Here is a 14,246-nt window from a genome sequence, read left to right as displayed (position 1 = left end):
CAAAATCTAATATAATATTCACAAACAAGAATATAATATAATATTCTACGTACTCGCTTCTAAAAATCAAATTTCAATATTATAACCTACTTTTTCAAAAAAAAATATATATACATATAGTTTCAAATTAAATAGTAATATATAAATAATGATATTAATTTATAAATTTGGACTTGTTTGCCAAAAAAAAAAAATAACTGAAATAAAAATTTGGGCTCGTTTATTATAATTTATTATAATTTGTAAAAAAGTGGGGACGGAGAATTCAGTGGGGATGGAGAATACAATCTCCGTCTTTAGGCTCGTTTATGTGACGAGAAGAAATCTCTCCCTATTTCCTGTTTAAACGAAAATTCTCCACTACATTCGGAACGGATCCTCGTAAGCTCCAACCTCATTGGATAAATACTCATCTCACGAGATGTTCTTTCTAAGTCCACTCTTAAAGTTGGTCTCGAGGCTACAAAGCTAGTGTGAATATGTGCAATTAGTAGAGAAAAATGGTGGGTTGTGGAGGGTTTTGCAAGGTCAGCTATTGTTCACCAAATATGAAGAAGATTCATCCGATCATCTAGTCCATGTCAACTACTTTTTCTTTTTGGGTATGTATCTGTTTGTTTTTTTTTTGGCATCATTTTGTTGCTATAGATGAGATTAGGGATCTCGAGAAATGACCTGTAACGACCCAAATTTTCTATTGACCTAGATTCGCAAACCATATGCCTGACCTAAAATCGCTACCATATGTCTAACGTAACTTCATAATACAATCTCGTGGACTATGAAAAGATCTTAACAACATAAGGAAAAATATTCAAAGGAAAATATTAAAAAAAGTAATGTCCTATACTAACCTAAGATCTACGGAAATAAATGCAATTATCCTATACAGGTTCTATGGTCTTTCGTGTGATGTCGCCGTCAACCGTACAAGAGTGTCTTAACTTTATTTGAAATATAAAAGTAGAATATGACTTGAGTATTTTAAGAAATACTGTTGTAGCCAAGAAATGCAAACACATGCAATCAAGAATAGAGACCTATCATTTAAAATCATAATCTCTTAAGTGGCCTTCAATTCGAACAAATTGGATGTATGGTACTTTCCTACACACGACCTACACGTGCGAATATGGGCCCACTAGACAAGCTCGCACACACCCTAGGCCTACATGGTTCGGCTATATGGTTGTAGCTAGACAGACGTCTGGAGGTACAATGATTGTCGTGTATCATGTCAAGCATGATAGTAGTCGTCATCATCATAGTATACGCGTATGTACTCATCATATAAGGGATAGTATCCCGATGTAAATGAACATATAATATGCACGAAGTTCCTATATTTTTTTATCTTAAACATTCATGTGGCACAACTCCACACATTATTCACATATTACCCTAGGCAACATGCATAATCTTTCATACATTCATCATTCATAATATTACTTACAGGTTGTGTATCAGAAAACTCTTCATTGTCATACATGTCGTAGCATGTCATACAATAGTGCAACATGACATCTTATACATGTCTATCATCGTAACATGAGATAACGTCATAATATATCATATTGTCATACATCTCATTTAGCATATTACATTATCATAACATATCATACCATCATAGCATATCACATCATCATAACATATTACATCATCATAATATATCACGACATCATAACATATCACAGTATCATAGTATATCACATCATCATAACATATCATATCATCATACATGACATGTGCAAGGGCCATTAGCCACGTGTCATCATACATAAGACAAGTCTTCGACCGGATCGATAGTAGGGCCACTTACTTAGTTCGCAGAGCGAAACTACTATACCCATTGATGCAAGCTTAACGCTGCTATCTAAAACTTATCAAATCCAAGCTAGATCAGCTAAAATGCTCGCCTGGAGCTATCAAAAAATGTATTCTCCAACTAACTTCTCTTTTTTACAGTGGAGTCCAACTGTTTTTTTTTTCATCGTCGTCGTCATGATTACATAACCATCAAGATTGAAGGTCAATCACTACAATACCTCAATCATGTTAATGGCATTCGATTATATTCGAGATTGCATCTTCAAATTTTTTTTTTTTTTTATGATATGATCTATTTATTTACTTCATTTTTCCCTACTTTCTCTTGGATTCAGCAGCAGTTTGAAAGGTTGACCTATTCAGGAATTTCTGGATATACGCTTATTTTCAACTCCCCGAAGCATTTCGTTGTTTAGTACGTCCTTCCTCGTCTCTGGGTGCCTAGGTATCCACCGTAAGTCTTTCTTCATTTGAGCCTCACCCTTAACTTTAAGGCTATGCCATCCTAAGGTGCTACTAAATGAAATGATCTTATCAACGCCCATGAATGATAATCCTCATCACTTTTCTTCTCTATTCTTTTGTTCTTTCATTCTCTTCTTTTTGCTCTCTCTCTACTTAACCCACAACCATTTCATTTTTGAAATTTTGTACCGTTTGAAAATGACTAAAGTTGAGAATTTGACTAAAAATATATAGAGAGAGAGTTTCGAGTCTACCAAATCAACTTTCGAGCAAAAAAAAAAAAATGTCTTTCATTATTATCAATTAACATGATATGACATGACTCGAAGATACTTAGTAATATCAAATAGTTCCTTTAAAAGAACCATGACATAGAATGAATTGAAAAAAAAGTGCTCGAACAAGGAAGCTAATTTAAGAATTAAGAAACGAAAGTAAAAGAGTATACATAAAGGTAAAGAAGGTAACTACAATGGACATGTCGATAAACTCCTCATTTAGCAACGTCGATTGACATGTCAACAAGATTTTTCTTGGATGCTTGATTGGCCAAATTGTGAACATCGAGCAACGTAGTGTTATTACATTTGGGACACTTGAGATCAAACTTCGACGACATGACGTACATGAGGCATTGAGTACATCCTAGTAGCACCATGACCGATGTCGTAGCGTCCTCGGTTTTCGAGCTAGATCCTGCCAAAAACAAATCTTGCAGTATCGGTTCTGACTTCGGATGGTTGAAATTTCGACCCATAATTTAGAGTTCTTCAATGGAAAAACGGAGAAAAGAGAAGAAGGAAGAATTGAAGGATCAAATCTTGTATCAACAATTGGAAGCTGTATATGATTTATAAGAGATGAAAGACGGCCAAACATGGAGTATACAATTCACAATGTCTAAATTATCATTTAATACGAAGTTTGAACATTGACCTTTGAGTTTTGCCGGTAGGAATATCCAATTTGGTTTTGAAAATCAACTCATTAACTCCTTTGATATGGACACAATATGACTTCTGATTCACAAGTTTATGATATGACTTCTCAACCCTATCAAGTTCAGTGACCTACCACCAATCATTCGACAAATCAAATCAAAATTCGAGTTCATCTTATTTAAATGAGGTGTTTTTCGCATCTTTTAAAAAAAAAATTAAAATATTCAAAAGGTTAAAATATCGATTAGTTTGACCTTGAATTTGTTTGAATTTTTCAAAATTGACGTATTTATTGGACATAGTGTAAAAAAATTGAAATTTTCATAAAAGAACGTCATGGATTATGATAGGTACAATAATCCTAATTCTTGCGCGCTGAGAATTTTTTATGCTTCCTTCGAATGTGAGGTTTTTAGGTGTCTCTAAAAGGCGAACAACCAACCCCTCCCCCCAAACTAGTCGTATGAGGTGGGGTGGGTAAGCAAGTTTGGATATTTTCAACCATTAGAGCTGGCAACGACTAGCTTTGCGATGGCAATCACTAAAAAAATAGTTAACTATCGATTCATTGGATTTTGAGCCGGATGGATCCAATGCAAGACTAATCTATTACATAATAGAAAGTTCGAGAACTATAAAACACAGCGGCAACAACAAAAAAGAATATTCAAAATGTTTGAAAAGGAAAAAACAAACTACTAGAATAGAAACGTATCAAATTCATTTTTTGGAAAAAAATTATATCATTAATTATAAGAAATTAATTGAGTTTGAATTTTTAAAAGTGGTACAAATCTTCTCACTCTCCAGAACCATAAAATGGTTTCTTTCATCAACAAAATTGATTAATTTTCGTTGTCTTATCAATTTATACATTTAATTTTTCTTGTTTGGTACTAGACTTGTATAGATATGAACATCAACCTCTAGCTTGGACCATGTTAAGAGACGTGGTATTATTGAACAAGAGGAGCATATTATGGCCACAAAGATGCGTGTAAGCATTCCTCATCAAAACAAAGTTGGTTAGGTATGTTAATAAGCAATTGAGTGAGTGTTTATGGTATGAGTTCGTTGAGGAGCTTTGTTCAATTTTCGGGTTCTAACAAAGAACAGAATCATTAGAATCATTTCCTATGCTGATGATAAGATAGAAAGATTTGCTTTAAATGATTTGCTCCCTACTTTATTACACCAATTATTATGCCATTTGGCGTGCTAGGCAAGAATTTATATGTCCAATGTCTTGACATCTAAATCACATGTTTCAAAATGACATTCCCTCTACACGCAACCAACCGCCCATCATTTAATGCAACAATAAAACATGTTAGGAGGTTCGTGCATCCTACTCCTTTCTTGTTGCTTTAAGAGATAAGGGATGTCAAATTCAGCATGACCAATAGAATAGGTTCAGAAAAGAAAAGATAAGAAATCGAGGTTAATAAGGATTTGTTTCAAGAGAAAAATGAGATGTTCACAATAAGCTGGATATGCATTTAAGGGAAATATTGCTTCAAGACTCAAAAATAGATCGCTCATTTGCACCCATGACCTATCTTTCAGCAAGGTCAGACCACCGATGGAAAGTCCAGGACAGGATTCAAGGCCTAAACGGCCTTCTAGAAGATCTCTTAATTGTTCCGGAGCAACTTGAAAGGGATTCTTTAACCAAAAAGAATTCCGTTCAGACGTGATATCCCTATCCAGAAGTTTCCGAAAACAACAGCTGGGAAAGAAATCTGCCTATATACGTCTTAACAAATGATAACTTGGTTTACTTACTTTCGACGGAGATGCTGCAACTTCGAGCAGCTGCGTCATCCGGCTTCATCCGTTGCTCTCCTTGTTATCTCGACTCAAGAATTCTCACATGAACCACGAAACAAAAATGTGATGTCAAAGCCAGAGATCCAAGATAAATTTGACCATTAAGAACATAACTATCAACTATCATCCATAGAACAATAACATTTACATATTTGTCCTCAGTTTAATCCATCCAGGTTAAGTATTTCACACCTCCTTTGTTCTTTTTCGAGCCAAAAATCGCTCTTTTGCAGCAGCGACAGCATCTTCACTTCTTTTATGATGATCGCGCTTTGGTTGTTGTTCACCTTGGTCATGTTCGGGCTGTTTCTCAACTGGAGTTCTATTGTGTAATGGAGGGGGGCTAGTACCTCGTACATCAGACGGTGTTGTTTTGTTTGAATTCGAAAGGTGCTCTTCGAGGTGACGATCCTGTTCTATTGTCTTTGCTGACTGGGAAGGCGAGCTGGGGTATTTCGGTGACTGATGATCATTAACGATATCGGCATTAGCACTCTCTTCATGCTTCTTCAATTTCTGGACTTCAGCCTGCTTCTCTGATTGAAGCTTCTGTGGAGGTTCCCTCGGCTCGACTGCATTACCGGCACCGTAGGCAATATTCTTTTGAAGGTTGAAGTAAAAGTCGCTAATGTCGCTCTTCTTGGTAACCTTCAAATTAGAAGGAAAGGAACAATCAGACAATTGGCTGTCAATGAAAAACACACATTAACGAAAGCATAAAGCAATTCTTAAGATAACCCAAGAATAAGATAATAGATTGCTGTAACGATCCAAGCCCACCGTTAACAGATATTGTCTTCTTTAGACTTTCCCTTCCGGACTTCCCCTCAAGATTTTTAAAACTCGTCTGCTAGGGAGGAATTTCCACACCATTATAAAGAATGTTTCAATGTTTCAATGTTCCTAACAAGGGTCCTAAATCATTTTGTGATTATATTAGGACCCTTATTAGTGGTGGCATATTAGGACCCTCGTTAGGTTCAATGTTCCTCGTTCAGTCACAAATAACTTATACTCGCTCATTTTGTCACGAAGGGCATTTAGCGAAGTGTAATAACTTATAAAATTATAAAACGAAAAGAAAAAGAAACAGTGTGCAAAGTTAAAGCATACATCGTCTTTCTCCTCTCGAAGTTGTCGAAGACGTTCTTCCTCCATCCACTTAGCTTGTTCTGCAAGTTTCTTTTTGTAGGCACTAGTGACGAATTTGTCCTTACCAGCATAAAGATGATCATCTTTGCTTCTCTCCTTGGCTAGTTTTCTTTCATATATAACTTCCTGTTCTCTCTCTCGCTCTTTTGCCTTCTTCATCAAATTTTGAATATACTTTGGCTGCAATAGAAAAGGCAGTGAGCAAATAAGTAATTTCACCACACTGGCAGAGCGTTATATTAGGGTGATACTGTATTTTCACACAGGTTTGGGATCAAATTATAAACATACCTTTCGCTCTTCACGATCATATGCTCGAGGTAGAACAGCCTTTTCTTTCATTTCATCGTAGACTCCATCGTAATCGAAAACCGACGGATCTTCCGCTAGTGCTTTCTTGTGTTGCTCCTCGATCTACATTGATATTTCAAGGGAGAAAAATAAAATTAAGGGTAGCATACGACCACGATATTGTTGTTAATGACACAGTCATATACAAGCTAGCTTACATCCTTAAGTGCCTTATTCTTGGAAGCTTGTCGGGATATCTCTCTCTCTACATCGTCGTCGTCGTCGTCTTGAAATCCAAGAGGAGCAGGAAGGGGCGGTCTTGTAGGCTGTTTCTGCTGTGATGGCTTAACTCTAAGTTGTAGGCCGTACTTGCTCATTTTTAATGTCTAACTGTTCCTGTGAAGACTTGAATGTACCTCATTGATGCATAAAACATACAAAATTCTTCCATATGCATAAAACACCAATTCTCTACCAGGAAAGATTAAACAAAATAAAAATACTTTTTAAGGTCCTGAATGATTGTATGAACACAATGGCCTAATTCTTAAACATTGGCTACAATCCTCGTCAGCTGCTAAATATGGGCAGAAAATGTAAAGCAGCTATGAGGAAAATAAATTGTCAGAATATTGGCCAACAATGAATAAACGGTAAAATAGCCTTCATGACTTGGTTTACAAGATAAATGGAAAGAAAAAAAAAAAAAGCCGAATAATCAGCCTAATTGTAACGATTCGGTTTTCCAAAAATAAAAATAAATAAATAAATAAATTGTAACATTTAACTTATCGTGAGTAACTTCGGCCAAGATCAACCAGACCTTACTATTGGTGTTAGCTTAGTGTATTATATGATGGTGCATCTCCTGTAGCATCATATTATATGTGAAATGTCTATGTTATGCAATGTTTATGTATTTTTGTATTGATAAGAAATGTTTGCTACGTATGCATCTAATCCATTACCCTATTTTCATGAAATGAATTGAAATGCTATAAATGATATTTAAATCTAATATGTAATGAGTGTGATGGACTGAAAAATGTTGTCATTTATACATGTTCCATACATGAATTATAATATGAAATGCGTAAGAGTAATGAAAGGTATTGAGTATTATGTCATGAAATGTAAATCATGAGACCTCATGCATGTTTGTATATCATATGCATCGGGATACTTCCCCTTTATATTATGATAGTACGACGCACGTTTGATATTTATGTTTGCTATAAAATCATGCAGGCCTTAGCTTTTTTGTGGCGTCCAGTGACGTGTAATGCGTTGTGCCTGACCAAGTCATGTCCAGGTGTAGTATATGAGTCCGCCTAGTGGGCCCATGTGCATGTACATGGGCCGTGTGTGGGGAAGTACCATACATCCCACCCTGCCCGAACTAGAAAAGAGCCTAAGGTTATGTAAATTTTATTAAAGATAGATCCCACTCATGTTTTGCATATCTAACCTCAACAGTGGGGTGACTTACTGAGTATTTCATAAAATACTCAAACCACGTGCTACCATAATTTTTTTCAGGTAAAGGCAAGGCTCCCGCACGGATGACGGTGGATGCTGTGAAGACCATGGAAGTTGAAATGGGGGCATAATAGGGCAATAGATGTTTTGTTTGAGATTTTATTTCGAGGATGAATAGTTGCATTTGAATTTCTAATTTGAGTGTTAATGTTTTCTTGAGTTAAGTTAAATTTCCATGTTTTCAACTATTTATGTAAGATCGTGGCTTTATTTCAAAGTTATTTAATATGAATTTTTGCATTATAACTTAAAGCATGCAATGGATTGCCATCACTAATTAGGTTAAGAAAACTAAGGATGTTACCATTGGTATTAGAACCCTAACTTATAGATCTTGTAAACCAGCCTACTCTAGTGTACTTACATGGTCCTCCCGCAAACGCACCGTTGCCATCAGGTATGCCTTTTAAGAATTAAAATTAATTAGTTAAATGATATTTGGTATGATATAATATACATGTTTTAAATGTTAGCATGATTTATGATGTGGTAAGACTAAATATGAAATGGCATGTATGATGACTATGTTTAAGCTATGACTGTATGTATTTGTGGCTTGTATTATTATGAATGTTTATAGAACCTGATAGATAAGTATGTGACTTAGTAGTTACGTGCTTTGTATAAATATGTCACCTAGAACTCAAGGAGGAGATATTAGGGGACGACCCCCACTTAGGGGTAGAGGAAGGGATGGAAGAGGACGAGCTTCAGAACACAAGGATTCCATAGATTAGCCTGATGTAGTTGTGTCATTCCCACTACCAGCGGTACCTCAGGTCGCACCAGACTCAACAGCTGCTCTGGTGGACGCATTGCAAACTATTATACAAAACTAACTGTTAATCAACAAGCAAATGCTTCATCATCGACCAAGGAAGCAAGGTGCTTGCATGGGTGACCCTCATGCCTTTAAGGGAACTTCTAATGATCCGACTGTAGCACAAATGTGGCTGAGATCTATAGACTGTGTTTGTGTTTGACCAACTATCCTAAAGATCAGAAGGTGGAGTGTGCAGCATTCATGCTGCGAGATGATGCAAAACTATAGTAGCAATCCACCCGCGAGATTATTAGTCTTGAGGGAGGTGCAATCTCGTGGGCGAAATTCAAGGGTGCTTTTATTGATGAGTATTGCCCAGAGGATATTCAACTTCGCAAACAGCAAGAGTTCACCCAGTTGTGTAGTTGTGTCAAAGGGGGCGTTCTGTTACCACATACGCTGAAGAGTTTTCCAAGTTGAATCGCTTCGCCTCGGAGTTGGTGGACACTGACTACAGAATAGCAAGGCAGTTTGTGTTGGGGTTAGACAAGAGGATCTACAATATTGTTGAGGCGATAATGCCTACTACCTATGCTGCCACACTGAGAATAGCTAAGGCCATGGAGGGAGCTGATAGTTCTCGTGAACCCCTTTCATCAACAGTGGGACAGAAGCGACGTCATAACCAGATTGACCGTCATGATTCGTCTCCATCACAGCCACAGAGACGACCAAACAGATAATGCCGCGATTTTAGGCGTGGTCAACAGGGAAGTGAAAACAGACAAGACGACAGGACCATGTGGAAAGAATCATTGGGGTCAATGTTTTTGGTGCGGAAAGGAGGGCCACATGGCCTAGGACTGCCCAAGTGGTCACCCAACTTAGTACTACTCTTGCCCCAAGCACGCTTAACTGCGGAATTCGGATGGGATCCAATGTATTACTGCTGTTACACTCTCCCTCTTTTATCTTCATCTATTTCTCTTTTGATAGTTGCACATTCGCAGCAGCAGCTCCGTCAAGGAATAATCTTTGCAGCAGCAAAGTCGTCAAACGATGCCTCTTCTCACTTGCACTGTCAGTCATTGCCCCCTCACAACAAAGCCATCAACGGTCACCTCCTAGAATCAGATTTGGGTTTGTTCCAGATCTGAAATCTGGATTAGCTCACAGGTTTCCACTGCCTTGCCAGACCAATTCGTGAGTATTGTCAAGTCACCGTCAATTGGGAGGAGTGGTTAGAGTCACAAATTTAAGGGATTGTTATCATCAGTGGGTCGTAAAGCCATGGGTGTGCAAGCTATGTTTGTCACCGCCAATCAAAGGCTATCGGATTGTCATTATGGTCTGTCGAAAGAGGCAACTAGTTGTGATGATGGTGGACGGCAACAGCAGCCATGGAAGGAGGAGGATGTGAGGAGGAGGGAGAAAGATGAGAGAAGAGAAGGGAGAGAAGGAAAAAGAAAATTTTATTTCAAGAAATTAAAAAATTTTAATAAAAAATGTTACATCTAACATTCCATTAATAATTGACGAATATTTGGACGGAAGAACGAAAATGCAACTAAATCCAAACTCGTGGACTAAATTGTTGAGTTTGAAAACTAAGTACCTAAATGCTACAAAACTCAAACCTGAGATACCAAAAGTGTATTTTTTTGTCTTAGCTTCAACTGGCTCACGTTGAGGTCCCTCTAAGTTGCTTTGGAAAATTTTCCTTTTCTTTTTCTTTTTCCTTTTTGGTTATTCAAGTTTTCAGTACAATTTCTATTTCAATCCTTTGTTCCAATAAAATTAGCCAGAGCAATTTGATATGGGTTCAGGGACTAGATGACCACAGGTGGAATTGGAAAAACACTTGGTGGAGATGATGACTGGACTTGCAAAATCAAAATTGAAGAGAACAGAGAAAATGAAATTGAAATCTAGGGCAATAGGACAAGTGCAAAAAGAGAAGAAAAAGAATAATCAAATCGAAGAGATTAAGAACAGAAAAAGATTGCACGCAAAAATGAAGAACATGAGAAACAAAAAAACCAATAAGATGGAAACAAATAAGAACTGAAGAAGTGTAAAATCCGAATTGAGTTGAACACAAAACCAAACGGGATAGAACAAGCATGCTCAAACTCAAATGGGTTTAATCATGAAGGGCATGTAGTATCAGTGATTTCATAAAATTATATCTAATTACAATTGGTTTTGTCAAAGTGATTTTCATATAGCCATTTGAATGTTTGGTTTGAAGTGATTTACATATAATATTTGTTAACTTAAATTAACTATTCACACCAGAATTATGATAAAAAAAAAAAGTATATATATAGCTAAATGAACTATTCACAAAAAACAGAAGCAAAAGTAGAAAGAGAGGTAAGATTATTGATCAGATGAGGAGGAAGATGAGGAGGATGAGAAGGAAACAAAATGGTAGAAGATTACTGATCTTACCACAATCAAAACAATGACAACCAAAGAAAAGCTCCCTAGAAATATAATGGTAGCCAAAAGCTTCCAACTAACAATGCTCCAACAAGGATTTTCATATATACAATTAACAAAAAAAAGCCCCATCAGTAAGATCAAAATCGAAAACAGAAAAGCTTCACAAATGAAGGCAAACTCCAGCAATGCAATACCACCAAAAGCACAAACAAAAACACACCAAAGAAACAAAACTCACTGCCGTCAAATTCCAGAAACACACCGCCAATCAAAAGTAAGAAAAACAAACACAATTGGCAACCTAATCAATGAAGCAATTACGGAACAAATCGAAAACCTAGTTCAAAACGAAACACAAATCAAAACCACCGGTCAAAATTACATAAACAAATTGAAAACCTAGTTCAAAAATTTAAGAATAATGCAAACAGATCACAATCAATGTGGAAACCACACGTCCAAAACCCAAACAAGATTGAAGCTAACAACTACCAGCGAAAACCAACGAAATGATCAGCAGAACGAGAGAGAAAGCGGCCAGAGATGAAAGAGTCCTCTGAAGATGCTACAATGGTGAGAGAAAGCCGAAAAAATCGAAAGCAAAGAAATTGTTCAGGGCTGAGAATCGTGTTTTTATATTTATGGGCAAGCTGAATAAAATCCAGGTAAATTTTGGAGCTGATTTCAGGTCAGTCACCCTATCAAAAATCATCTACCAACTAACACTTCAAAAATCAATTTCATCCTCTGCGCAATTGCAAAAGTGATTTTGGCAATTCCAAACAGGCCAGAAGTAAATTGAAGCTGATATTCGAGTGAGAAATCGGATGAACCCATTGAGGAGCAAAATCGGTTACAACGAAACCAGACGATTGGATTCAAAATATAGAAAAACAAGAAAGATTGAAAGACAGAGATGGGAATTAAGAAGAATACCTGAGATCCAGAGATGAAAAAGGGAGCAGAACGGCAGTGCCTGATCCGAAGGAGGGGGAGCCGCCGTGAAACTGAGTGTCGAGGGAGGAGTTTTTTTTCTTTTTCTTTTTATTTTAAATGAACGATTTGGGCCGGGCCCAATGGGATACGACGAATTGGGCTTCTAAGGCTTCCTTGATTCATTATTATATCATCTTGATTCATTATTATATTATATTATAAGTCAAATATTGTCATGCATAAATAAGTCTCTTCCACGAGAAATAAAATATTTTTATATTTGTTTTTCGTGTTGTTATACATAATATATTTAAATTAATTTTTTTATTATTTTTTTTAATTTTAGAATCAATTCTTATATTTTCTTAAGAGTAACGAATACTTTGATAAGTACTAATATTTATTTGTCTGTAGTTACGTGTTATAATTCTCGCGTGTTGTTGTGACTATATTGATAAAAAAAAATTGTTTATTTGAATGATTACAGATGAATTTATGTTTGTTTATGAACTTTTAACATCTTTTAACCAAGATTCTATTGAATAATAATGTATCGTGGATAACTAAAGCTTTTTTAAAAAATAATTTTTTTTCAACTACATGAAAATAGAGAATTGGATTGAGTTGCAAAACAATTTTGAGTTAGGTTAGACTACTAATCCAACGAACCCGAACTTTTAGGTTGGTCCAAAAAGTTCCCTCAATCTAACGAGGTACACCCGGATCTATGATGTGTGTATACATATAAAAAGTAGTCGATTTAAAGAATTTAGAACTATAATTCTAATAAATCTCGTTGATCATAAAGACTTATAAGGGTCGTGGAAAAGGAAATACAAGAAGTGGACTCTTGGGACCTCAAATATCGACATAACAACCTTGAACGAACCGAAATTTCATCGCCGGTCCGAATGCAATCCCATTCTTTGGATCACCGAACTTTATATACGCCGGACAGTTCGCGTTCAACCGATACCTGCCTGAGATCCAGCTCCCAACCTTCCACCTAACCTGTTTCGTTGAGACAAAATATATTAAGTTAAGAATGAACAACATAAATAAGATGGAAAGTATAGTGCAACACAATTAAAAAAGAAAAATACTGATTACAACTGTATAAAATATATTCTACGAGCAAAACCTGTCCATTGATCTTGATATTGAACAGCATGGCTCCAACGTTATTATCCTCATTCAAAGCTTCAGCAAACTCGGGCGCCACCGGCACAGCTTCGCCGTACAAAAACGGTGACCAAATGGTGACATCATTGTGGCCTTGGTAAGTCGGCGGCAAGAGCGTCGGGAGAGTGACCTGCTGGCCGCGGTAGGCGGCGTAAACATCCATGATTTGGTAGTAAACACCAATGCGGGAGTTGGGGTTGTGGGAGGAGATGGTGACCTGCATGGTGGTCGAGATGGCAGCCGGTGGCACCGACGAGACGTTCAGGCCGAAAACGGTGACGTCTTGGAGAATGAGGCGGGGCTTGGACGGCCGGAGGATAGCCCAGATGAGGAAGATGACAAGGCTAATCAAGAGGATGACAGTGAAGATGGCGCAGGCTATTCGGCGGTAGAGACGGCGGCGCTCGCAGTGGTGGTGGTGGTGGTGGTCGCAGTCCTTTACCGTCATTGTTGTGAGAGAGAGAGAGGGATATATTTTTGGCTTCACAAACAAGATAGTTTTATAGTAGGTGACAGTGGAAGTACATTATTCAATTATTAGATGATTATTTTTTCGAAAACACATTATATTATATAACATACTAATAATTTCATTTAGTCCAATGATTATGACCGGATGGTCTATTGATCTAATACAATTCAACTAACCGCTAGCAGATATTGTCCTTTTTAAACTTTCCGCTTTAAAACCGTCTGATGTGGAAAAGTTTTCATAAAGAGTGTTTTGTTCTCTTCTCCAACCAATGTGGGACATTACAATAATGGTATCAGAGCCAAACACCGAACAATGTGCCAGTAAGGACGCTGGGCCCAAATGGGGGTGGATTTGGTGGCGATCCCACATTGATTGGAGAAAGGAATGAGTGCCAGTG

General features: G+C 37.0%; 2 protein-coding genes across 3 annotated transcripts; both read right to left on the bottom strand.

Moving 5' to 3' along the window:
* Positions 1-5,127: 5,127 nt before the first annotated feature.
* Positions 5,128-12,269, bottom strand: LOC111434242 (nuclear speckle splicing regulatory protein 1-like). 2 transcript variants are annotated; one of them, XM_023071638.1, is made up of 5 exons: positions 12,193-12,269; positions 6,725-6,902; positions 6,507-6,629; positions 6,177-6,395; positions 5,128-5,711 (listed from the first exon to the last, which is right to left on the bottom strand). In XM_023071638.1, the coding sequence occupies exons 2-5, from the start codon at positions 6,881-6,883 to the stop codon at positions 5,250-5,252; spliced, it is 963 nt and encodes a 320-aa protein (XP_022927406.1). In that variant the 5' UTR covers positions 6,884-6,902; positions 12,193-12,269; the 3' UTR covers positions 5,128-5,249. The 2 variants fall into 2 exon arrangements, with proteins under 2 accessions (XP_022927406.1, XP_022927407.1); XM_023071639.1 differs by having other exon boundaries at positions 6,725-6,896.
* A 682-nt stretch (positions 12,270-12,951) lies between these two features.
* Positions 12,952-13,846, bottom strand: LOC111434247 (NDR1/HIN1-like protein 1). Its single transcript, XM_023071647.1, has 2 exons — positions 13,334-13,846; positions 12,952-13,203 (listed from the first exon to the last, which is right to left on the bottom strand). The coding sequence occupies exons 1-2, from the start codon at positions 13,820-13,822 to the stop codon at positions 13,051-13,053; spliced, it is 642 nt and encodes a 213-aa protein (XP_022927415.1). The 5' UTR covers positions 13,823-13,846; the 3' UTR covers positions 12,952-13,050.
* Between the last annotated feature and the right edge of the window lie 400 nt (positions 13,847-14,246).

Source organism: Cucurbita moschata, unplaced genomic scaffold (genome assembly GCF_002738365.1).
Source record: "Cucurbita moschata cultivar Rifu unplaced genomic scaffold, Cmos_1.0 Cmo_Scf00044, whole genome shotgun sequence".
In the NCBI taxonomy this organism is placed as follows: Eukaryota; Viridiplantae; Streptophyta; class Magnoliopsida; order Cucurbitales; family Cucurbitaceae; genus Cucurbita; species Cucurbita moschata.
Note: the sequence above shows the minus strand (reverse complement) of the source record. Positions and strands in the feature narration are given on the sequence as shown.

Bases quoted from the DNA above. Each gene is read 5' to 3' on its own strand.
- LOC111434242 (XM_023071638.1), bottom strand. From the start codon at position 6,883: ATGAGCAAGTACGGCCTACAACTTAGAGTTAAGCCATCACAGCAGAAA. The intron at 6,396-6,506 runs GTATGTTTATAA...TTTCTATTGCAG, and splicing joins ATGATCGTGAAGAGCGAAAG to CCAAAGTATATTCAAAATTT. The intron at 5,712-6,176 runs GTATGCTTTAAC...TCTAATTTGAAG, and splicing joins TTCGAGAGGAGAAAGACGAT to GTTACCAAGAAGAGCGACAT.
- LOC111434247 (XM_023071647.1), bottom strand. From the start codon at position 13,822: ATGACGGTAAAGGACTGCGACCACCACCACCACCACCACTGCGAGCGC. The intron at 13,204-13,333 runs GTTTTGCTCGTA...TCAACGAAACAG, and splicing joins ATATCAAGATCAATGGACAG to GTTAGGTGGAAGGTTGGGAG.